The sequence below is a fragment of the Odocoileus virginianus genome, chromosome 21, assembly GCF_023699985.2.
Source record: "Odocoileus virginianus isolate 20LAN1187 ecotype Illinois chromosome 21, Ovbor_1.2, whole genome shotgun sequence".
Taxonomy (NCBI): domain Eukaryota; kingdom Metazoa; phylum Chordata; class Mammalia; order Artiodactyla; family Cervidae; genus Odocoileus; species Odocoileus virginianus.
In genome coordinates this window covers 33,460,223-33,487,471 of record NC_069694.1, presented here as the reverse complement: position 1 = coordinate 33,487,471, position 27,249 = coordinate 33,460,223, and the positions used below count along the sequence as shown (strand labels likewise).

Sequence of the window (27,249 nt, the reverse complement as noted above, 5' to 3'; positions counted from 1 at the left end):
ATACATCTCAATGCAAACAAAAGGTTTTAAAACTATTTCTTCAAATTGGAACTTAAAAAAAAGCAAAAGCAAATCCCATTATCATACGATTAAATAAAAAAGCAGTTCCAGTAAAGGATTATTCTTTACATAAAATTGTGAAAATAAGGTTATACCCATGTTATTGATAGACTTTTTCAATCTGTTGAAGAGACTCATATAGAGTTGTTCCTGCTTCTCTGACATTGCACATAACTCAATTCGATCTTTTTTGGGGGGCAGCTGCTTGAGAACCTGTGAAAGGAAAACAGTTTAAGCAGATCATTCAAATAAAGAGTAAAAAAGATTTTAAAACCAATCATAATAAAAATACACAGATAAGAGTTACCTCTTCTTTTACTCTTCTGAGAATAAATGGTTTTATAATTTGTTTTGCATGTGCTATTCTCTCCTTTTCATATATACTTTGCTCATCTGCTGATTTCTAAGTAAAGTAAGAAAATGACATTTTAAAGTTATTACACAACATGAAACTCTCCCTCACTACATTCTGAGTTTTTCCCATAGAAATTCAATTCATTCTAGATGGAACTTGAATTCTGGGCTGACATATAGTTCTTAAGACTCCACATGTACTTTCAGGTTTTGTGACAAATCATGTACTCTCCGGAGGTAATGAAATTGAACTGCACTAGGGTAATGTTCAGAAGTAATTAACTCGTGAGTCATTACTGATCAGATAACTCTCTTGAAAAGATATGTGTGTATTTAAGGGAGTTTGGGTGGAGGTAAAGAGAGAGAGAAGTAGAAACTTGTATCTGTTTGTGGAAAATGGCCCCCAAAGAAAGCTGGTGCAGGTGATGCAAATCATTAGTCTACACAAACAGGGTAGTTTCTAGCCAAAACCTGTTAATTTTGGAGAAGAGGAACTTTATACTAAGATTTTAAAGGAATCCTCCATATCCTATGATCTGCTAAGGCCACCACGTGGAAGGGAATACATTAATGAAATTAGAAAGGCAGCTGGCAGGAGATTATCAGAAAATTCTCACAAAATACATGTGATTTGTGAGAGTGTCAAGAACCTATATAAACACTGTTGTGCTGGAAAATCAGAGTTCCTGAAAACTATACTCTCACTTTTTCTAAGTAACAGGAAAAAAATTAACCATATTTTCTTGTAAATAAGATTTCTTTATTGTAACTTTTAATTTATGGAGTGTCAATGCAAAACATATCTTCCAGTATATGAGTTTTTGGGATATTTTACCTTGCCCAGCTTTATAGTTTACCTATTTTAAAAAAAGCTAATTTATCTAATTTTTAAAAAGAAGATGATATGATCAAACTTTCTCCACATATTAAATATCTGAGCTATCCACTGATTTGAAAAGATGATTCAGAGAATCAGGATATTAAAAACCAAAACTTTCAGACAATGATTATAGAAGCCTCCAGTTTATTTCCTATTGTATTTTGGCTGACTTCCCAACTCATCCAAATGCAGGGATATCAACCACTTAAACTTATTTCATAGGACATGTGTCTGACGAAAACAAAAAAAAAGACAAAACAAAAAAATGGTCCAGGTAAAACACAAAGTAAGACATTTGAAAAAAAAAAATGAATTTATGCTTACTGTCTTAGAAGAAAACATTCTTCGTATTTCACTGGTGCTACTACTGAACATGTGTGGCATAACAAAATTCAACAGCGACATAAGTTCTAACAGGTTATTCTGCACAGGTGTGCCTGTGAGCAGCAGACGGTTATTTGCCTATGAACAAAGGTAAAGTTTAGATTTAGTGTTGCCTTAAAAGAAAAAAAGATCTATATACTTTTTAGTTATCTCCCTCAGTGGAGGAGAAAAAAATTAAAACCATTATTAGTAATAAAATATTCTGTGATGAAAGGTAAGTAATTCTAAAAAATTATCATCTATTGTACTTCAAGGTAGAATGTATAAAACATTCAGTTTTTAAGTGGGTAATTCAAGTTCCCACATTATTTTTCTATGAAGCAATGAAAGGAGACAGATTACATCTGATATCTATAAAGTTCATCCTATAGTACAAAGGCTGGCAAACTGAAGCTCATGAGCTAAGAATGTTTTTTACATTTTTAAAGGGTTTAAAAAAAAAGAAAAAGCAAAAAGCAAGTGATAGTAGCTGAATGGCCCATGGAGCATGAAAAGTTACTTATCTGGTCCTATGCAGAAAAAGTTTGCTGGTCCCTGATGTAAGATACCATACACACATATACACAAAATCTGAAATTTTATCACACTTGGAAAAATTCAGAGAACATTCTCTTACATTAATTGTCATAAGGTGCTGGTAGCGGATGGAGCCCATATTCTTCAGCATGTGGCCCTCATCAAAAATTGCATAATTCAGTTTCAGCCGACGAAATAGACTACGATCATCAGAACTGCTGATGGCACAGTTATACCTGTCACCAAAAGAAAAAAATCAGTCTCTAAGAATAAACCTTTAAAAGCATGGACTTAAGTGAGATTAATGTTTAAAAAAATTATTTTTATTTATATATTTCTAATAGCCAGTACCTAACACAGCTGGTACTCAAATAAATATTGATGCACTTATATCCAATAATTATTGATGTACATGTAAGTGTGTCTGTGTTAGTCACTTAGTTGTGTCTGACTCTTTGCGACCCCATGGACTATAGCCTGCCAGACTCCTCTGTCCATGGAATTCTCCAAGCAAGTACTAGAGTGGGTAGCCATTCCCTTCTCCAGTGGATCTTCCTGATTAAAGGATCAAACCCAGGTCCCCTGCACTGCAGGCGGATACTCTACCATCTGAGCTACCAGGGAGGATGATGTCCATGTAACCAAGTTACAAAAGCTACAATATGCAGTTAAAAGACAATTTATATGTTGGAATTAGACAATCTCTACACATCTAGGAAGAGGCCAATTCGGGTACAATTTATATGTGATCTGCAATTATCACACACTTTGCTTTATGAATTGTTATATTTTAAGAAGCAGTAGGAAAAAAAATGTGAAGCTAAGACATTTCTGTTAAGAACATAATGTGCTGTGTTTAGCTGTTCATTATACTAAACTGGTAGAGTTAATCCAAGAAATAACAAGTAACAGCAGCTTAGCAGCAGCAGCAGCAGTACAAGACTACATATGAAAATGGAGTCTCTTTTATTAAGAAAAGATGATTTCTGGATGAATTCTTTTAATCATGGTCTCCTACAGAATTAAGAAGTGTTATTACAGTACTATATACCAAACTGAAAAATGCCTAAATCTTCAACATAACTCATTCTATTACTTTTGATGAATAGTCCTTAGCATAAATTTTATTTCATTTTACTACTACTATTAAGATTTGGTGGCTGTACAACAATTTTTTTCTTCCAGTTTTTTTTCTCAATACTTACGTGGTCACAATTACATTGTATTCTTCATATCTGCTATGAATGTTGTATCTAATCTGTTTACGTTCTTCTTGAGAACCTAGAATTTAAAGATGAAACATACAAATTGATTGTATTTATTGTACTTAAAAGAAGCTTCCAAAGTTAAGAGAAAAATGACATACTCTTACCATAGTAACAGAGCACCTTTAGAGTGGGGCACCATAAATTAACTTCTCTTAACCAGTTATCTAGGAGACAGAAGAGAGATTACCTGCATATGCTACAACAGGATACATGTGTGCAACAAAATGAACACTGAGGTCTAACAAGATCTACCAGGAAATTCTTCTTTTATAAAGTAACAAGATGATTTTGAAAAATCACACTCTTTACAATTTTATCCCTGATGATTAAAATGATGAAGATTTTCAGGTGCTCATCAAAATAAAGAGCAGAAGCCCAATCTTGATATTTATAGATGATTATTAATTTCTAATTTTGAGGTTTCTTTTTTTTGGGGGGGAAGGGGTTACGTTCATACATACATTCTCTGACTCCAGTCTACAATCAATTGAAAAAGAATGAAACAGTAATTTGAATTGGGATGAATTGCATATTTCTCACTTAACAAATGTTTAATTGTAAGTTTAAATCACTTAGCTTCCCTTAAATTAGTTACTCATGAAAACAACCTTTAAAAGTATTACAAAAACAAATAATTTTTTCAAATGGTACTTAATCTCTAATAATTTGTAAGCTGAGTAACTAACTTATACTGGAGTTCCTTTCTTTAAAAAGACTTCCAGTATAATAACACACATATGCAAAGGGAGAAAAGTTATAAGGAAACCACAGAAATGAACATTCACCTCCACAAACCAAGAAATCTCACACACACAACACAGACTTTTTCTTCCCTTCATACATATAAAACACCATTTAGTCAAGTAAAATTGTCCACAGTATTACAAACCTATAGTTGATGCTGGAACAACGATCAAATGAGGACCTTTATTACCCTCTTGATAGAGGTACGCCAGAAACGCAATGGCTTGAATAGTTTTTCCCAGACCCTAAAAAGAAAATGTTTAAAAGAAAACATATTAAATGTAAAAACAAACAAAAGACCCAAACAAATACTGGGATAATGAAAGAAAAAAGAATATTTCTGGTTTTATTTATGATTCACCACAATGCAACTCTACTATATTCTTAGTTCTCAATAGCCATAAAACAGATCATAATCGCCAAGTGATACTACAACTTAAAGAGTGCGATGTACTTTAACTGCTAGCTAATATGTGATACACACTAATATGAAAGACCTCTGCTTGCATATAAAGGATATAATTTTGGTAACTGTTAATATGAAGCAACCATTTCATACATACTGGATGGATGGAAAACGGCGCTCCATGACTAACTGGGGTTGAATATATACCCATCCTATTACTCACCAATTTTACTCCTAAGAATATATTCAGGAGATATGACAGCATATGTCCATGAAAAATCTTGGGTAAGAATACTGATGCAGTTTTATTATAATAACCCACACTAGAAATAATCTAAACTGCCATCAATAATCTAAACTGCCAGGAGAGTGGATAAAAAGCAACCACCATCACCAAACCACTGATACATGTAAGAGCATGGATTAATCTTAGTAATTTTATTACGGAGCAAATGAACCAGAAACTGTTTAAACAGTATATATTGTATGGATCTATTCATATAAAGTACAGAAATCAGAAAAAAAAATTATTGTACTGTGATAGATGTCAGAAGAGTGGTGGTGTTTATGACTAAAAAGGAGCATAAGGCAAGTTTCTGGGATGATGGAAATGTTGATCAAGAGGCGTCACATGGGTGTACATACATGTAAAAAGTCACTAAGCTGAAAATTTGTATGCGCATCAATAAAGTATTATATTAAAAAAAGGCTGCTGCTGCTGCGGCTAAGTCGCTTCAGTCGTGTCTGACTCTGTGCGACCCCACAGACGGCAGCCCACCAGGCTCCCCTGTCCCTGGGATTCTCCAGACAAGAACACTGGAGTGGGCTGCCATTTCCTTCTCCAATGCATGAAAGTGAAAAGTGAAAGCGAAATTGCTCAGTCGTGTCCAACTCTTCGCAACCCCATGGACTGTAGCCTAACAGGCTCCTCCGTCCATGGGTTTTCCAGGCAAGAGTACTGGAGTGGGGGGCCACTGCCTTCTCCAGAAAAAGGCTAGAGAGGAAGTATAGCTCCTCAGGAAAGCTAAACATTGCCAACTGTTAGGAACTGAATTGCTCCCAAACCCCAAATTTACATGTTGAAGTCCTAACTCCCAATGTTAAGATTTTTTGGAGATAAAGCCTTTAAAGAGATAAGTTAAATGTAGTCATAAGGGTAAGGGCCCAACCCCTATCTTTAAGAAGAGACTGAATGTGCCCAAAGGAAAAGCCATGTGAGGACACAGCAACGTGTCTATCTACAAACCAGACAGTAGCCTCTGGTGAAACCAAACCTACCAACACTTTCATTTTAGACTTCCAGTCTCCAGAACTATGAGATATTTCTGTTGTTTAAGTCTCCCTGTCTTTAATACTTTGTTGGGGAAGCCCCAGCAGACACTACCTTATCATAAATATTGTACTTTTAGGATACAAAAACAGTTCCACATAATATATCTCATTTGACACCAAATATAATCTTATGATATAGGAATAACCTATGTTTTATTAACTTTAACCTTGAGAGATTAGGTCATTTGGTAAAGGTTAGACAACCCATGAAAGACAAATGTGGACCCAGAACCTAGATTTGATTTCCAAGTCCAGTTTCCACAATTGTACTATTCTATATTCTATATATAACTTCCAATTATTTTCAAATCCCGCATATATGATTCACTTTTCCAAATCACTTCTCTGTTTTAACAAAAGTATGAGATATATGTGGGAACGGTCTTAAAATACTGAAGATTATTTTACTAGAAGCGAAATAGAGGACAAGGATTATTATCTTAGTTAATTTTTATTTTGTAACTCTACACAGTGTAAAAGAGCTGACTCACTGGAAAAGACCCTGATGCTAGGAAAGAAAGGACAGGAGGAGAAGAGAGTGACAGAGGATCAGATGGTTGGATGGCATCCTTGATTCAACAGACATGCGCAAACTCCAGGAAATAGTGAAGGACAGGGAAACCTGCGTGCTGCAATCCATGTTGTCACAAACAGTCGGACATGACTTAAGAGACTGAACACCACCCCCACCACAATTTAACACAATAGATATTCAATAAACATTTTCTCCACTGAACATGATTCATTTTTAATAAACACTTTTTAAAAAGTATAAAAAAATAAAAAAATAGAAAGTATAGCTGGAGGAAAGAAGGTAAAAGTTAGATTAAAGGTCAAGTTTCTATATGACAATACTTGGACTATTGGTTGTAATGAACTTCCTAGATTAATTTTTTTTAAATTTATTTTTATTAGTTGGAGGCTAATTACTTTACAATATTGTAGTGGGTTTTGTCATACATTGACATGAATCAGCCATGGATTTACATGTATTCCCCATCCCGATCCCCCCTCCCACCTCCCTCTCTATGAATGGATAAGGAAGCTGTGGTACATATATACCATGGAATACTACTCAGCCATTAAAAAGAATTCATTTGAATCAGTTCTAATGAGATGGATGAAACTGGAGCCTATTATACAGAGTGAAGTAAGCCAGAAAGATAAAGAACATTACAGCATACTAACACATATATATGGAATTTAGAAAGATGGTAGTGATAACCCTATATGCAAAACAGGAAAAGAGACACAGATGTACAGAACAGACTTCCTAGATCAATTTTAAAGGCAGCTATAGAAAAGCACATGCACTAAAATATCTTTTAGTATAATATATATGTATATGTGTATATATGTATGATGCATTCAAACACATCTGCAGAATAATCTGGAAAGATACAGCAAAATAAATACTTATTTTAAGGTGCTAGGATTATGTGTGATATTGTTTATTTCTATGTATTTTTATGTAACATCTAATTTTAAAAACATATTTATTAATTTGATAAGAAAGACAAAAAACCTATTTTCATTTCTGAGAGGAAGTAAGGAGGCTAAAACTCACATAAGCAATAGAAAACTGAGAAGGGTAAGAGGGCTTATACTTTGCTAACAGCAGTAAACTAACAGGGTCGAGGGAAATTTTCATTTTTTTAAATGACAGCAAGGATGCCTATTAATAACATATCCTAGAAATAGAGTACTACTTACCATTTCGTCTGCCAAAATGCCATTAAGTCCATGTTTATGTACCAATGCCAGCCAATTCAAACCAACCTTCTGATAGGGCTTGAGTGACAAACTGGTAAAAAGAGAGTTACCAAATGTTACAGATTTATAATTCTATCAACTTTCTCTACTAGTTTTCTGAGACGCAGTTTAGGTTTACAATGCACACAAAAAGGAAAGTATCTAGGTGTGATCTTACCTTTTAACTTATTGTTATTAATAAAAGCTATTTTCACTTAAGAAAATGAACCCAAAACATAATATGTTTTAAAAAGTCTCTCAAATTTTATTCTGTATTTATTTATTTATTTATCCTGGCAATAAGAATTACAAAAGGTATTGCTGTATTCAGTTAAAATGTAATGCTACGAAATTAATTACATAAACAATTAGACTATTAACTATGGTAACATATTACAAAGTTAACATTTATATTAGAAAAATGTATTCATATGAATGAGTATTAGCCCACTAAGGAACTTAAAGTATCAGAACAAAAACATAAGCATAATTTGCTACTTTGCCAGGCTGATTTAATAAACATTTTCTGAATGAATGCCAATCACCTTTAATGTCACTGGTATATATAATTATAGAGCATGTATGCATTGTGTATTTATGTTTGAACTACGTATAAATGTAAACTTGCTGGGGGGGGGGTCAATTAAATACCAATGAATAGAAAACAGCAGGCAAGTGTCAAAATGTTATTTAATTTGTGAACACATAACAGATTAATCCCTGGGATTAACTTTCTTGAAAGGTAACATGGAAGGGTTACAGTGGATGAAAACAACAGTTTTTTCTGAAAGTTCAAGTTGTTAAAAACTAGTATTTACTGAACATCTACTATATACACAGATAGACAAAAATATCACTTTCAGGTTTCACCTCATTCAATCTTTTAGTATTCCATAGAGGTAGGCTATTATTTTAACAGATGAAAAAACCTGAGGCTCAGCAATTTGCCTAAGGCTGCATAACTACAAAGCAAAATCTTATGGCTAAAATTTTAACTCAGAAAGTCTCTCTCATTCAAAAGCATATTCTTACACTCTTGAGGGCAGCTTAAACCCCGCATTAACATGAAAACTTAAGACAAGGCCATGCTCCTCATTCTACAGCTTTTATTCTGTCTCTTTAATTTCTGTTACACATATCCTATCTGCACACAGGGAATGTGTCTTGACACAGCAATGGGTATGATAAATGGTTAATGGGTCAAATTCTGAAATTGAGACACTTTAACTAGAACTGGGGTCAAAGAGGTAAGGTAGAAAGGTATCCATGTTAAATCAGAACCTATTCTTCAACTGTGGGGTGTGCAATCTGCAAAACATTTCTCATCTGAAAAAATTAAAAGTAGAGGTAGAAAAAAGTCAGCAGTGTTGCTGAAGTCTTTACAGTTAATATCTTAAAATGTCTTTGGTCTTCTTGGCCAATACTATTTCTATGCCACTACAAAAGTAATAATAAGGAGAATATACTATTGAAGGTATTTCAATTTTTCAGATCCAAATAAATTCTACTATACTGGTAGTCAGAATAAATGCTAATACTGGATTCGAGACACTCTACTATGGGGTTTACATGCATTATTACTTTATTTAACCGACATTATAAAGTAGGTACTATTACTATAATCATCTCCATTTACAGATAAGAAATCCTCCCTGGGATTCAGAGAAGTTAAGTAACTTGCCTAAGGTCACAGTTATCCAAATCTGTGTCAACAGTGGTAGAGCTGGTACTCAATCCAGGTCTGATCCAGAGCTCTGCCTTCAATCACTGAACAGCAAACAGGAAAGTTTTCTCTCTCTGACCCATCTACTCTACAGTCAGGACTTGCTATTTTTAAACTGAACTTTCTATTATGTTTCTGAGTCATTCCTAACATCGTAGTCATCCCCCACAGATCAGGGTTCACATTCCATGAAAATGATGAAAAACTCGATAAGGTAGGCACTTTACATCAGTTATAAACACATGCCAAGAGCCAATAAGCTCTCTCAATGTAAACTGACCACAAATACCCAATAAATATTTTTAACAAACAAAAATGACTGAATTTATGCATCACTAACACATGCTGAGAAAGGAGTCTATTAAAATATCCTTAACTATACATAAAATTTTAAAAAGTGGTGAGATTTTGAGAACCATCTACTACACTGAATTTTCCATTCAAATACAATTATTTCATCCACATTCATAAAGCAGCCATAGTAGCTGTTCTGATCATGACATTAAATACCTTTACTGAGTACATGTATGTGTGTATTTGCTCTTCTGCTCGATTTATCTAAATTACAAGTAACTAAATTATCTAAATTACAAGTAACTGTCTGTTGCAGCACTGCTGTCCATAACACAAATCTTTTCAGAAAGCAGAAGGATCACTGAAAATGAAGTTTTGGCAAACACTTTTCCAATTCACTTGTTAAGACAAGTTTTAAAACAGGGCAGCTATAGTCTTTCTCTGTCAATCACTAATATTTAGTTGCTACTACAATTACACTTTCCATTAATCTTAACATTTCAAAGTTTTCTAAAAACTTTTGACTGCATATAAACCCCAACCACAAGTTTACAGGTTAAGAATATAAACTGCTCAGGGTTATCTGAATTGTAAGAAGTATAGCCAGGGCCTTGTGAGGTGGGTAAGTGATCTCTTCTCAGTAAGGGACCATAACTATCCTGCATTGCAGGTTTTCTTACCTCCCAATGATGAAAAAAGTGATTTTAAGATTTTCTGACATCATGAAAGAAAATGAGGCAGCATGTTTAAAGTTACTTGTTTTGTTAGGGGGGAAAATCCTTTCAGATATAAGTTACTTTGATTTCTTTTCAGAGGGAAATTAAATTGGGTTTAAATTTCCTGTCAGAGAAAAAAATAGCTTCAAATTTATTTTGAAAGGTGAGAAAGGCCTGAAATAGAAAACTGGAGTATATACAATGTGCTAAATTTAAGTGTAAAATGCAGAAGTAGAGGGCTAAACTTTTTGCAGTAGCTCATATGAAACAGATCAGGGACTCTAATTGATCAAAAATTTATATCCTTTAAGTATAACATGAATGCTGAAAATACTACCACAATAATAGTTTGTACTAATAGCAGTATCCAAACTACTAAAATATTTATATCATAGGACTCTGAGTTAGTTGGATTATGTGTGCAGTACAGATTTGCATTTGACGTCACTGTCAAATGGTTTCACAGCAACTGTTTAGGAAGAGGATATAGAATCACCCTGTCAAGTTGAGGATGAACAAGATCAGAAGAACCTTAGTAGATTTAGCCCAGAAAAAGACAGGACACACATGATTAAATATTATTTTACACTGAATATCTTTGCAGATATCTTTTCAGTTAGAACAATATAAAGCTGACAAAATGCTGATTATGCTAAAGCTTGAGAGACGGCTATATTTATGATAGGAATAAAACAGGAATAATGCTGAGGTTTTTTTTTAACTTTTCCCTCACTGCATTATTATATTTTAACTTAAGGCAACTTTAACTTTGATGTTTTAAAGATTATGAATGTTAATGGTTTTGAGATACATATGAGAATTTTTTCTCTTGCCAGGACTTTAACAGTGTATTACATAGATAAAAATATGTCACAGTTACACTATGTCTGTATTTTATCTCTAAAAGGTTATTTTTCTGTTATAATTCTGATAAATTCACAATAGGAAAATAGTTAACATAATTTTGCTTCAAAATAAACTTTACTACAAAGAATTCATTCTGTTAAGCAAAAGCACAACAGGTTATTCATCAGGATTGCTTAATATTTTCTTCTGTGCTAATAAATCCTTTCCTAAGGCAAGGAAAGTACTTTAAATGTTTCTATACTAAGCAGCCACTATGCTTGGCCGGTATACCAAGTAAAAATCTGCAAGTTGCTTGTGCAACTTACAATGGTTAAAACAAAAGCCAAGACAACAAATTTCACCCCCTAAAAGTGTATCTAAATAAACTCTAGACTATCTGTACAGGTTTTCAGAAGTTGTACTTTGGACTATATACAATAAGCACCTAAAAAAATTAACTATTTTTCTCATCTGTTCAATATTTCATAAAAAAATCTTTAGTCTAATGGAAAGGATAGCTTTAATAACTGGTCATACTATTTACAAGTGACAGGTCTTTGTGGATGTGGGTTTAAGAGAGAAATTTTTTAAGTTGATGCAATAAAGCACTTGATTTTTTAAAATCCAAATTATGATAAAGTAGACTCAACTGGGTAAGCCTTGTAGAGTGAAGAACTCCCCATATCCAATGCTGTAGAACAAGAAGGAGCAGCTCCAACTACACTTTTAGGAGATGAATTTGCTGACATGGTCATAGTTCTTTCTATGCAACAGAGAAAAGAGCTTCTTTGTGGGAACTGCATCACGTTTCCCTACACCATCCCATAGCACCCTAGAAGGGCACAGAAAAGATTGTAGCTTACTATTAAAGGCCAGTAACCATATCTTGATTTTTTTTTTCATATCTTGATTTTTAATTAACCAATGATCAGCAAATATGCTTTGATCACTAAATTAGTAAAATATCAGAAGCATACAAAATCACCAATGAAGGTAATTAATTTTAATGAGGCCCTGGTGCTAATCTTATTATATACCTACCAGAAATATTCCAAAAAGAAATAATTCATTTAAAAAATTACATAACACTGCAGAGTATGGATATATCATAAATAATTCTAACTAGGCTCTGATCTTAGAAACCTCAATTGTTTTCATGTTTCTGCCTCTGTATGGATTATCACAGTAAACAATTTTATACCTCTTTTAAAATGGAAGCATTCTGAATAGTTCTAAGTTTCCAGACAACTTAAAAATAAACTTTTAAAAGAAGTTCAAAACAAACCATCCGCCCACCATATCCCAACATCATGCAAAGTAGGGATGTTCACAATCACAAAATGCTGTGTTAGTATGTTCTGGTTGTTGGACAATTTTTTTTAGTGAAAATACTTTAATGCTTATTTTTTTGCAAGAATTCTGACAAGGTATTTTACTGACAGCAGCAGGTGGGGGAATATACTTCTTGTATTTTTTCTTTTTATATCATTTTTCCTTACATAATCTATTTAATAAAAGTATCCTTTTTTGTGTTTTTACCTCAAAAATATTTAAAAATTTGGGCTTTTGAAAGCATTTAAAACATTTAATCACATACATAAGTATATTTTAATCGTTTCATTCATGATTAAAAAGAAATTGAACTAAGACAAATTTTTACACTGAAACAATTGAGCAGATGACTCTTCGAAGCCCTAAATTAAGTAAAGAGGTAGCTAAAACCACCTTTTCAGGTTCTATGACTATAAGAAATTATCTGTCATCACAAGGAAAACATAGGTTATGTAAGACCATAATATTTTCTCCCTCTAACTTACAATGTGATAATGGAGGAAAATATCCTGACTGAGGAGAAGGGGAGTGGAGATCAATGGAAAAGAATTCACACACCACTTATACACCATTTTAGGAGACCCTGGTTTTTCCTTTTAACATTAGTTTTCCTATCATTTCCATGGTTAAGTTTCCTAGGCACAATGTAGAAATAATTTTAAAAATGTACATAACTGAAATAAAACAATAAATAGGTGCATACAAGTGTTACCTTTGGTTTAGAATGGAGGGTTGCTCTGTGTTCCATCCACCTCCATTTCCAGTGAGCATGGTAACTTGTTTTGTCAGTTTATTTGAAATGTCTTCACATTTGTTCATAAGCCTTATAACTACATCCCTTTCTTGAATCAGTGTTTTACAGTGCCATATCAAATCTTCTGATAAGCCATTTGTTTTGGACATCTTCGTGAACTATGGCATGAAAAGAAAAATAATTTAACAGTTCAGATCTAGAGTCAATCTCAATTTCTTTCTTTGTGATGAAAAAGTTTCTTAAACTTTTATTAATGACCCTCCTAAACCAAGTGCAAAGACAACCAGCATTTTCATTTCTCATATTTCTCTTTGATAAATCTGCCATCTTAAACTCATCATGTTGAAATAAAATACATCTTTCTCTACAAAATACACAATCCCAAGCTTGTTACTTTGATTCTAGCGGCTGTTCTCTTATGGGAGAAACTCTAACGTAATTGTTAATGTCTCCTACCAGTCATTTTTTTGCCTTTAAAACTCGATTCATGTCTATTACCAAAGGTAACGATGACAAATGTAATAAATGCAGACCAGATCTCTTATTTTTGTTACATCCTATGAATATGACATACAGTCACATGACTATAAGATTAATTTTTCTGAAACATACTTTTCCCTATCTAGCATCAAAGTACAACCCCTCAAGCTTTCAAAACTTCAATTATTGATATTGTCCCTTGATATTTTACCCTAAACTGAGACTAATACTTGGAAAGATACTGCCCGAATCAAAAGTTAACTGTGATCAAATCAATAGCTTGATTAAACTTAAAAATAATATCAATTTTAAAACAAGACTTTGATAAATGGCTTTGTGTGAAAACTCAGTTTCTTTCAAAACATATTCATATTTATTTTTCTAAAGGAGATATTGACTACTTCACAATGTAGAAGTTTTAACACAATTAGAATTCTTCCACATAGCTTAAAAATAATATACCCTGAAAATCTGTTAAAAAAAAAAAAATTTTAGTGTAAAGGATTAGAAAAAACCCCAGTAGCTATTTGAAAGCTGTTTGTTGGACAAAAAGAAAAATAAACAAAATTCAGAACAGAATAAATCTAACTAAACTAAAACCATCTTATCAAGATAAAATACTAACACATATATATGGAATTTAGAAAGATGGTAACGATAACCCTATATGCAAAACAGAAAAAGAGACTCAGATGTATAGAACAGACTTGTGGACTCTGGGAGAAGGCAAGGGTGGGATGTTTCAAGAGAACAGCATTGAAACATGTATATTATCTAGGGTGAAACAGATCACCAGCCCAGGTTGGGTGCATGAGACAAGTGCTCGGGCCTGATGCACTGGGAAGACCCAGAGGGATCGGGTGGAGAGGGAGGTGGGAGGGGGGACCGGGATGGGGAATACATGTAAATCCATGGCTAATTCATTTCAATGTATGACAAAAACCACTGCAATGATGTAAAGTAATTAGCCTCCAACTAATAAAAATAAATGGAAAAATTAAAAAAAAAGATAAAACCACACAATTTTGACTCATGACATCTTACTTGGCATAGTTTTTCAAGCTGTAACAAGAACCTCATTAACAACTCCAAATAATCCCTGTTATCACAATATTTCTAAGTTCACAGAGACGCTCAAGCAATAGAAATTTAGTAGAGGATATACTGAGAAAATTTCATTAAAAATACAGTTTATATTAACACATTTTTTATATCTAACTTAAAGTTGGTAAGAAATGAAACTTTTAATCTGTTCCAAAGCCATATTATTACTTTACTGCAGGAATAAAAAACAAAACAAAGATTCAACATGCCAAAAAACAGCATTGTGAAATACAAAGTTATTTGCACACTACTTTATATTTTCACAAGGATAACAAACATTCATAATCACAATGTAACCTTCCATTTGGTACTTTCAGGGAAACGATTTACACATAAAGAACAGGATATGTAGGAATCAGTGCCTTGAAGATTTTAAGGAGGTTCTATTAGAACTACAGTATTTTTTTTAAATGGAACCCCCCAAAACAATCTCATGTCTATTGTTGGGTATATGTTTGTGATATGTATGTGTGAGAGAGAACAAACAAGAATAGCCAGGAAAAAAAAACAAAAGGAACAGTGTGTGTTGTGTATGTGCCGGAGACTGCTAGGTAAGACTCATTAAATCCTCACAACTCCAAGATCAGTCCACCAGTTCCGGATGGATAAATCAAGGCTCAATTCTCAAGGTTACAAAGCAGGATAAAAGACTCCAAAGTCTATGCTCTTTTCACTAAAAACTAGTAACTCCCCAAATAAACAAAATAAACAAAACCGTGAAAGTTAAAAAGCAAAAACCCTTTTTTTCTGCAACCAACTGACATTTATTTTACATTTTATTTTTTAATAAAATAACAATTTTATTTATCACTGCCCTGGCTGGTGAACATACCTGGTATACAGACATATTCCCTGTTCTCATGTGGTTTACAGTCATTGGGAAAGACACACAACATACAATTTTAAGTGTTAACAACTGGCATTACAAGTTGTTCAGTCACTAAGTTGTATCTGACTCTCACAAGGAAAAAAAAAACAAAAGTTCATGGGTATGATATGATCCAGGAAGTCCTTTCAGAGTAATAAGGCCAGAAATCACAAAGAACAGTTTTGACTCAAAAAAGATCAATTTAATATGTCAGAACCTAGAGAAGTAAGAGATAAACATACATTAAACAAACAACTATCCAAACATTACCAATTTCTGATGAAAGAACACATCACCAACCATTTAATAGTACTGGTGGGAACATCTAATTCTAATTTTGTTACTTCTAATTCCACAGAAAATATAACCAGAAAAGCCCAGACTGAGAAGCTATAGAACAAATGATACAGTTTCTTCACCAAAGATTACAGGAAGGGTTGGGGCAGGAGGGAGGGAAAGAGGCAGAGGAAGGTGGTGGGAGATGGGGAATGGAGGAGAAGGGAGGACAGATGGAACGAGCTCCAAGCGGTAACTGAAACCGGCGATGAGTACACAAAAGTTTGCTACACTGTTCTAATGTTTATGTCTGATATTCTTGTAGGGGCAATGATGGGGTGTGCAAAATGCAAATCATTTCACAATGCTGTAACAGTCTGATTGAGACTTAGTGGACTTGACATTTTGGATATTTTTGAAGTCAAAGTTTCAAAACTTAACTCCCTGAGCTTCTCACACTCTTTATCCCTCTTTCCATACAAGACAAGCAACATTAGAAATGATCCAAATTATTGCTGTTAATTTAGAATTTAGATCTAAGTAGTGATACACTGTCAATGAACGTAAGACATCAGTTTCATTTCTCATCAGAAAGAGAAAAAAGTTTCACTGTTTGATAAATTTGCTAATATTAGCTTTAGTAATAAGTAATAGTAAACGCAAAACATCTCTCTCATGTAAATGAAGACTCTAGGGAGCAGTTCAGTTCTGGTAGAGTGGTTCCAAAAACCAAAACTTCTACTTTGTTGCTTCAATATCCTCAGCATGTGGTTCCCAACATCACACCAACAGGAAGAAGAGATCCTTTAAGGACTTTTTTCAAAAATCACAGTATACTTCTGTTGTATCTCACTGGACAGGAATTTGTCAAGTTACCAAAGGGAGGCTGAAAAAAGTAGTCTTAAATATACTGGGGGTAATGTCACCAGTCATAAACCTGTTTTAAAGCATAAAGTGGGTTAAAAAGACAGAAAAATGATTTGATTCAAAAAAGTTTGACTCAATATGTCTAGAAATGACACTGATGGACGAGTAGAAAACTATAATGGTTTCTTAACATTTCACTAATAATATATTGTGGGTATCTGAAGCTAACTTTTTTCAAGAGACAGACAACTGAACAGGCATGCACTTTACAATCCTTAGACTGCTCCACTGGTCAGTACCATATTTACAGATGAAGAAATAGAGGAACAGAGAGAGAATTTGCTTAAGGTCATGTAAGCTGCTAGAAAATGTCAGAACTGGGATTTAAAACAAGGCCATTTAGCTCTCAGAGAAGGCAATGGCACCCCACTCCAGTACTCTTGCCTGGAAAATCCCATGGACGGAGGAGCCTGGTAGGCTGCAGTCCATGGGGTCGCGAAGAGTCAGACACGACTGAGCGACTTCACTTTCCCTTTTCCCTTTCATGCATTGGAGAAGGCAATGGCAACCCACTCCAGTGTTCTTGCCTGGAGAATCCCAGGGACGGGGGAGCCTGGTGGGCTGCCGTCTATGGGGTCGCACAGAGTCGGACACGACTGAAGTGACTTAGCAGCAGCAGCATTTAGCTCTCTTATTATTCAATCACTTGCTAGTAGGTATTTATAAAACCAAGGGACTAAATAAGGAAGCATGAAACACAAAGACAGAAAAACAAGTTTCCTCAAGATGTCAGGGAAATCAGACCCCAATGGCACAACTGATCATTTGACCTATAAACAAGCACTCCAAACCGGAGCACGTCTTAAGACTCCAGAAGACTTTTTCAAGGAGACAAAACTGATAAAATATCTGAAGTGTTTAATAACTGAGGGGAAATTTAGACAACTAGGGAAGAGTCTAGAATTGAAGTAACAAGTATAAATACAAAACTAAGAAAAGAGAAAAATCAAGACAGCTAATAACTAAGGAAAACAAAATATTGAGCAAGGGGGGAAAAAAGCAATCATGCTTATATTACAAGGTTCAGTTATGAAAGGCATTTGCATAGTCTAATGAAGTAGATACTAAAAAAAAGATTTTCAAAATTATCACATGCTTAACATATTGCTAGGCCTGGGAAATGGGCATGTGAGACAGACAGTGAGAAGAGAGCTAATACTACCACAACGCTATAATGTCTTGTGTCATGTCAACAAGTAAGGCCTGAAAATGAAAAATTTGGAAAAGCATTATGCTTATATTACCTAGAGATATAAAAGTGATAAGAATCAGGCAAGATGTGGAAGCAATTATTTGCAGTATAAGAAATGGGCTAGGAAGTGGATGGATATGGATTTTCAGGGAGAACAAGTCTGTAGAATTGTTTAACCTGTTTATCTAAATATATGCATAAATAATAAACATTAAAAAAATCCAACATTTAATTTCAATTTCAAAATATTTTCATCAAGTGTGTGTGGAGGCAGGGGAGATGGGCATCTCCCCTTAAGAAAAGATGTAAGAAAACTACTGTTATGTCACTGCTCTGAAGACAAAAAGCACTTAACAATCCTGTAAGTTACTTAGCTTCACTAAAACAAGATTTAAGAAATACAAAGTACTCTGTAAAAGCAGGATCTACTAAGAAATCTAAAGTTATTGATTAGCATAAAAATGACCCTAATTACATAATGTGAAATATACATACAAACGTACACATAAACAGATGGATACTCAATAAATCTTAAGTGGTGACTATATTTGATAGAATTTTGGCTAAACTTGACTTTCTTTTTTCTTCTTGCATGTACTGTTTCAATTTTAGACAAAAATTCTTCAAAAAAAAAAAAAAGGATAAAGCTATTTCTTTCAGAGGGAAAGAAAAAGTAATTGATACTTAACTGGATAACTTCAAGAAAAAAGAACATCAACACAGCCCTGATTACCATCTTTTTGATTAAAAAGTATTCCTTTAAGGCCTTTAATGTTTTTAAAATAGTCACAAACGGAAGTACCTATCTCCTGCCACCACGTGTCGCTCTTACAGCACGTGTAGCTGAATTTCTCTAGGAAGGGGAAAATCGTTTCAAAGCAGATTTAATTCCCCACCTGCATAAAAAGTGGGACAGCAGCTTACAAAGTACTCAAATGCATATGTAGTTTCAAAATAAATATTTATCAAACTTATAGAAATGAAAACAAAGCCTGAATAGAGCAACGTTACTCATTTTACTGAAGCCACGCTGTTAGTAAGTAGTGCACATTACAATGCACCGAGTGACAAACCCACAGACGTTTTACAGTGACCACCAGGGAACAAAGCCAAAGAAAACTTGTAATATCAGCTACTAGAGGGTGGGGGCAGCACGAGGAGGAGCTTAGCGCTTCCACATGGGGTAAACCTTGTTTGCTTGGTTAACAGGCAAAGAAAACTGCATTTATACTGATCTAAATGTTATGGAAGTAAATGCATACATGAAAACGTTTTAGGTTGAGCTACTTACATAGAGTTAGCTACTCATGAATTGAAAATTCATCAGTATATACTACCGTTCTGATTAAAGTATAAATGTGCAACATGTAAGATTATCATAGACATAATAGTATCTCCACCTTACTTTGCACAAAGCTAAATAAAAATTCAGTAAGCGGTGGATGAACTAGTGCCATCAAATGTGTGAAATCCGGCAATAAAAACCCCAAATTTACCACATTAACAGTATATGCTTTTAAACTAATAACATTTTGGCTGGTTATATTCCCAAAGTCTACATGATTTAACGACGTGGCTTCTCACCATAAGCACATACTTTACTGCTATTAAGCAGAAAAATAAGAGTAATGGAAAAACTATGAGGATAATTTGACAATCTTTAGATTTTGATTTTTAAAAAGGATATAAAGCTGCAAACCTAAATACCCTCACATAATGCACTTATTTTGTTAAAAAAAACATAATTTTCCTCATGTAAAATAAGGTGACTAGAATATCTCAGAGTATTTTTTAAAAGTGTACTTCTCTGACAATAAAGTCATATCATATTGTTCAACTTTACAACTTTTGTTTTAAAAGACACTAAGATAATTTTCACACTCAAATTAATTTTATAATAAAATAAGACAATGAAATACTAATGATTACATTTAACCCATAAACGTTATGGAGGCTGTCATCTTGGCAAAAATCATAATTAAAATATATGTGTATACTCGATTTATTGGCTCAGTTTGCACTGTAATGAAATATCTAATGAGTTTTTAAAGTTCTGCCAAATTTTCCAATCCTTAAGACTAAAATAAGCTTCAACAATAATGTCTAGTTTACTAGACATTTGTATACTGCTCTTAATATACATAATGCCTTGTAATTTTCACTTAAGTATGACTGAGGGGCATAATTAAAATTTCAACTAATACTCATAGGAATTTATAAAAATAGTAGTTATGAAAACAAAGGTAAATGCTATTTCTTTTGTTTCTTTTTGAAGTAGCTCACAGGTGTGTTAGCAAGCCTCTCTGATTAATAGGGAAGGAGTAAACTATAACATATGCATTTTCTTTTTTTTACCAAAATGTACATAATATTGACTTTCCTTTAATAACTTTAAGACATTAAATTGCTCTTTAAACTAGTCTCATTCAAAATTCTAAACTAACTGAAAGGAGAAGCTTAAAGTCCTAAACAAATTAAAACACAAAGCTCATACACACTGACTTGCTAATATTAACTGTTCATTTCCCAAAAGTTACATTTACTAACTTTTACTAACATTTACTAACTTTTCCCAAAAGTTACATTTACTTTTTTTTTAACTGAAGCACTGTATATGCTAAACTCAAGTGGCCAAGTTTGCTTTTTAAATGCTATATAAAATAATCAACATAAGATGAATGGCTAGTGAAAACAGTCTCTGTATTCAGCTCTAAGAAAGGGGGCAAGATGCTTTAGGAGGTTTAAGTAGATAATCTCTAAATTCATGTCAAGACTAATTTAAACTATGCCAATTAATTAGTAGGGGAAATATGCTTTCTACATGCTAAGTTGCTGAATATTTTAAAAGCATCTGGGACATATCACTCTGGTATAATTTACTTTTACTGTAAGATATGTGGGCAAGTGGTTACAGTGACTAAACATACTGGCACAGATAATTGCATTCCTTATTAAATAAATCAGAATCCCAACAAGCCTGAGCAACCCAACTCTGCAACAACATAGGAGACCATTCAAGATTAAAAGAAAGAAGAAAAGGAAGAAAAGAAGAACAAGAAAGCCCTTCAGCAAATACTTTAACAAATAAATCACTTAGGCAAAGCCAAACAAGTTTGAAAGGGCCTGCTTTGACAGATGTTCTCTGTAAAAGCAAAAGCTTTAGGCAAAATGAATCTCTTTATTTATTTATTTTCAAAGTCACAGAATATTAGTAATGTTGTTTCTTTATTTTTCAAATATTTTAATTTCTCAAAAAATGCTATTTAATAGCCATTGTTCAGGGACCTTCCCCCACTGCCACTTCAAGATACTCATCAAGGGAACTTAGGTTCACACAGATTTGACCAAGTACAAAATTAATCACAAAGCAACTTAACTCCTTAAGTTAATAAAACTTAAAACTTTATAAAGCATCAAGAGTTACTTCATATTCTAGAGCTATTAAAAAATCATCCATATTGCTTTCACAGCAGGGCTTGTTTAAAATTCATGCTCGAAAAGCCCACATTTTCATAAAAGATAAAGCAAAATTTAAAAGACAAGAGTTCTTATTTCTCTCTGTATGAATAAGATTTGCTGACTGTTGACATTTATAAAACTCAAAATACAGGTATTTTAGATAAAACTTGTTTACAGGAAACGAAATCCCAGAGAATGATCATGCAAAGTGTACTTACCAATGCTTATGCCTTCCCTTCACCTAACGCTTGAATTCTAGGCTTCCACACACTTTTCTATCTTTCCACTTAAAAACGCTGCAGCCTGCTACACTCCATAAAATGGCCGCGTTGTTTAACCAAGAAAAGCATGTTAGAGATTGAGCTGTCACTTTTAAAAGAAAAAGAAAATAAACAACTGCTTCTTTTGTGGTGAAGCATAAAACACTTAGGCTGGCATTTTGAATCATGGAGCTCCCCTGGATGTTGCTATTGCTCTTCAAGTGGTTGTAAAATTTTGCCACATTCTTGCTTTCTGCATGGTGTCTCAGCAGTAACAGATCAGAACAGGCTAGCAAACAACTCCTTCCTTAATGGTAAGCTCTAATTTCTTCTTCTGCAGTTAAATGAACCAAGTTTCTGTGCAAAAAAATGAGTGACAGTATGCCCAGCCAATCAGCTTGGGGTTTTTCAGGAAAATCACCCCCTAATTCATTCAAAATAAGGTCATATGACACTATTTGAAATACTATTGGCTTAGAATGATAAGTAATGTTTGACTCTACACAGGATAAGGCCACCCCATCTATGCTTCCCTGGGCTGAAGACACCTTGACTATGAACGGTACAGTGAAAACACACACATACACACACACAGGGAAAAAAAATGTAGCCTTACCAGAGCTTCCCAACTATTAAAGGGCCGGAGTTCTGTTATCTTCTGAGCCTTTTTCTGAGAACACTGAGGAATCAAAGTAAGTTCACCAATTGAAGCATCTTGAAGGAAGTGAAGGATTTTACCTTTATAGCCATCCTCCATCACTTCTTCACCACTACTATAGTCCTCGTCTAGTGAACTACCGACATCAGAGCCTGAATCATATTCAGAGTCTTCAATAACTCTTTTAGGATTAAATACATTTTTTTTACGTTTCTTGTTAAAACCATTTTGTGGTTTCATGGAGCATTTCTGTTTCAGCTTTGTTTTAGCTGCATTTTTAGGATAATTTTGATTTCTTGAAGAAACCTCTTTTCCATTTGGAAACTCACTCGGTGAAGCATATTGCATATCTGAGTACAAAGAGAGACAAAAATAACTATATTAGAAAGATATAAATTAAATATAAAGATATAAGACTTAAAGATTTCATATAAGAAAAATATTTACAACGGTATTCATGTGTTTTTCAATGCAGAATTCAATCACAATTTATTGTTAAATCTTGATTTTCCTTAAAGAGAAATATTGAAGTGGAATTTGAAATTATACAATGAATTGAAATATAGTTTCAAAAACAGGTGATAACTTCTTTCTTAAAATGAATTAAATATAAATCCTCATTTTCCATCAAAGATCCTGAGAATATAAAAGGCAGCTGCATATACATAAGTCACCCATGATGGTATTTAGCAGTCCCATCCCCAGGCCAAAACTGATGGTGTTAGAAAAACAATGCTCATCCTAAATTAAAACTATCCATTTTATAATTAATTTTCCCATCACCCATCTCCACTATTCTAGGTTCATCTTTACTAAAAGTCATTTAAATATACTATTAAAAAGCACCACCACTTTATCACTGATTAATCTATTATATTCCATGGATTTCTAAGATGTCTGTGATTGAAGGTACATTTATTTTACATACTAGTAAGAAATATGAACAATTGATCTATAACCATTATTTTATTATCTAGAATGTTTTACCTACTCAAAGAGCTTTGAGACTTGCACATTTTCATACATTCATTTTTGTACATGTATTAAAAATTAAGAAAAATAAATTGAATTTCTTCACATTTCTTCACATTCATAATCCTTCTTCTCTGAATCTTATTTCGGACTCAGAACTGATGATATTGGTGGCTTTCTTTTCTCCACACAATACCATTCTCTGCATTAAGAGCACTTGTTGTACAGCATTACCTAAAATAATCCATTAATAAAAACAACAAAAAACCTACAGCCATTGTGTTGGGCTTTTAAAAAACTGGCTTTGCAATGAAGAGCTAGTCTACTTGATTCCTACTTAAGAATGTTACTAAACATGTGTGGTTCAACTTTGCCCCACTATTTCTCTACCCTTAAGTTACTAAAGTTAAAAATATTCCACTATGGGATCAGTGCCTTTCTTCCATGCCAGTGACACTCACCTTATAAGTTTCTGATACTGATGCTTTTGATATTCATGTAGTGTAGGTGAGAACATCTATCTTACAATGATTACAAGGAATATAGGGAACTGGTTTCTAATATCTCTTGCAATCCCATTCTCTGGTTATTAACTAATAAGTTTACTATTTTCTTACATACTAAAATATAATATATTGGGAAGTATGAATTTTCTATAATAATATAGAACAGATAATTACCTTGGTCTTCTGCAAATACTTTTAAAGATTCTAAAGCCTCTGTGTACATCCATTCATGTTCCTTGAGTACTTCCCTTAATTCCTAGAAATAAGTCATTGATCTTTTTATTAAAAATCTAGAATTAACGACTTGTTGAAAAGAAAAGTTTTATACTTTAAAAAGTAAATCACTTAAAAACTTAAAAGAATTCATATCTGATGATTTCACACTTGCTTTTATGTTGCTCTTTACAAATGCTTTCTGTATATATAATTTCACTTCCGTAAATATACAACAGTCTCTTCAAAGGGAAGGAAGCTTGACAGTTTTTGCATTTCTGCTCTTGCTATGGAGTACTCTGAATACCAGAATATCAAAACATGTTTGCTCAGTTAAACTTCAACATGCAGTTAAGCTTTTTCATAAATTGATAACTTCAAAATATAATTTGAACATATGTAAAGAACCAGTATAGCAACAAGACTTTCCTTTAGCTCATCAGAATTTAGCAGATGTGAATATACTTGAATAAATCAATACAGGTATAAATGTATTCCCAATGTGAAACAAATAATGTGTTTCCAAGTACAATATGATAAAACAGAGGCTCTTTTAGTAATGGCATGCTTGGCATGGGTCTTTACTGAATCTGAAAGTATTTTTATTATCTAGCAAATAAACCAAAGATTATGGAATATCAAGGCACTAAAATGCATTATTACACTTTAAAATTCTTTACGAAAAATCAAAGGTTGAGAATATGAAGAAAACTAAAAGAAGTGACTTGGGATTATAGATGACTTTGCATTTTATATATGAGTTGACAACTATTACTACAGTTATACTTGTTATGTTTACATGATGTTATCATTATAGCATTGATATTATAGTATCAAAGAGGCAAATAAACAAGGCAAATAAACAAGTTATACAAATATATTTTATAATATTGATAAAGAGTTAAATGAAATATAACTAAATATAATTAGAAAAATGCAAAAATCACTCTAAGCTTTTCACGTGGTTGACCTCAAAGACTATCTGTTTTGTAATACAAACAGCACACACTGATTAAATACCTATACATGAGTACTCACCTCTTTATCAAAATTGGGAAATTCTTTTTGCAATTTCAACACAATACTTTCCTGCTTTTCCCAGTTACTGCTAGATTCTGCAGATTCATTTGACTCTTCTCCCTAATGGGGACCAAAAAAAAAAAAAAGAGAACCAGTTTAAGAGATCAGGAAAAACAGTCTTAAGGCAATCACATTTGTACTTTGACTTGATTTGAAAGCTTTCACGTTCAGTCAAGAAGAATTCAAAAATGCTTCTTTCTGTTCATGTGCAAGTTGACAAATTTACATCTTAAGAATAAAAATATTACTGGTTTAAGACCACTCAAAGACCCTGAATTTTTCAGGCAAGAATACTGAGCAGGTTGTCAAGTCCTACTCCAGGGGATCTTCCCAACCCAGGGACTGAACCCATGTCTCTTGCATCTCCCAAAATTGGCAGGTGGATTTGTTACCACTCTGCTACCTGGGAAGCCCACCACCCTCAAATTCTGGGGTCCACCACTTGCATGAATTATATGGGGGTCCAACCTGAAGCATGCTGCAAATTTTACTTTAAAAAAACAAAAGATAAATGGCTGGACATTGCTGCCTCTGAGAAAGAGGTACAACACTTTAGTCGGCCTCTTGGGATGCTGGAGGCAAGGTACACTTCAGTTCAGTGTATGCTGCTCTGATCTGTTTATGAAGAATCCATAAGACTGTTAGGAATGGGGCCTAGATTAAGAGAAGGCTTTGGAGTAGGTCCAGGATGCAATGCAAGTGCTTTGCCACTTGGGTTTTGTGACCAGCGAGTAGACGCAGTGCTTCTCAAAGAATCTGTGGCTGATGAGGATGCTGTATAAAGTCTCTGGCAATCCCCAACAGGAAAATCACGGCAGAGACCCATGTGGCTTCAAAGAAAGGTCATGTCCTCTTCTGCTGACAACTACAGTCTGTTCCACTACAACATGACACTTCTATTTCCAAAAATTATTGCACCATGCAAAATCATGAAAATAAAAAGCCACTGGGTTGAGAAAAATTGTGTTAGAGGTATCACGTTCAAGAACTTCATTAGTGACCCACTGAAAAAAAGAAGGAAAACTTAAAAGAAGGATAGTGCAATTTTACACATTAAATGATTAAGAAATGCATAAATACTCCCAATAAATATGAACTCAAGTCTGTTTGGAATGTTAGCATTGGAAGGGCTATAGCTTATGAGTTACTATGAAACAGTAGATGAAGAGTTATTTGAAAATGAACAGCAATGGAAAGACATGCCTCACTGTCCTTGTGTCATTTCTACTATATGGCTGAAAATATAAATATTAAACAAATAAAAAAATAAGCAAATAAATGAAATCAATAAATTTCAGCTACTTTGCTAGCCTCCTGTTCTCATATTAAAAGTGCCTGGAAGGTTGAAGATTCAACTGCATGCCATGTACAAGTCTCCTACTGTGTTTAGCATTAAAACCAAATTTGTATCTTCACATCAGTACAATTGTTTTCAATAACGTTTAAAACACCGGTTAACACTGCTAATCTGTCATGGTACAGCTTTTCGATTTTCACTGCTGCTGTCCTCAACATCATCTACATCCACATGGTATCAGCAGGAAGTCTTTATGGTGAGATAAGCAGGGTGGGACCCTAGCTCTTCAATAACCTCATTTTCTATCTCCTCAAATCCAATCTGTTTTCCTAAATCAACAACTTGCTGTGAATTTAAAACATTTCTCTGAAGGTTTAAGTTCTTCAAAATCACAAGTCACTGTGAAGAAAAATTTTCCACAATACATAATGCAAACACTCTTCTATCATCAGTCGAGGCTGCTAAAAATGGTGGCAATGACTACTCCAAAGCTAAGTTTCTCAAAATTCTAAAACCATATTTGTATCCTCACCTTCAATTACAATAATTAGTATCATAAATGCTGACTTTAAATAGCAAGTCATAAATGCTGCTAA

The 27,249-nt window shown here is 33.7% G+C and overlaps 1 protein-coding gene across 4 annotated transcripts in view; it reads right to left on the bottom strand.

The window, feature by feature from the left end:
* SMARCAD1 (SNF2 related chromatin remodeling ATPase with DExD box 1) overlaps positions 1-27,249 on the bottom strand; it is a 92,590-nt gene that overhangs the window by 6,699 nt on the left and 58,642 nt on the right. For 3 of the 4 annotated variants that reach the window (XM_020909422.2, XM_020909423.2, XM_020909426.2), the window contains 12 exons: positions 25,315-25,416; positions 24,238-24,319; positions 22,544-22,935; positions 13,320-13,519; positions 7,658-7,748; positions 4,352-4,451; positions 3,567-3,626; positions 3,400-3,475; positions 2,295-2,430; positions 1,619-1,756; positions 368-463; positions 156-273 (listed from right to left, as the gene is read on the bottom strand). In XM_020909422.2, coding sequence (XP_020765081.2) covers positions 156-273; positions 368-463; positions 1,619-1,756; positions 2,295-2,430; positions 3,400-3,475; positions 3,567-3,626; positions 4,352-4,451; positions 7,658-7,748; positions 13,320-13,519; positions 22,544-22,935; positions 24,238-24,319; positions 25,315-25,416 — 1,591 coding nt within the window. Of the gene's footprint in view, positions 1-155; positions 274-367; positions 464-1,618; positions 1,757-2,294; positions 2,431-3,399; positions 3,476-3,566; positions 3,627-4,351; positions 4,452-7,657; positions 7,749-13,319; positions 13,520-21,885; positions 22,336-22,543; positions 22,936-24,237; positions 24,320-25,314; positions 25,417-27,249 lie in introns of those variants that run through there. The other variant, XM_020909427.2, reaches the window with a different exon arrangement.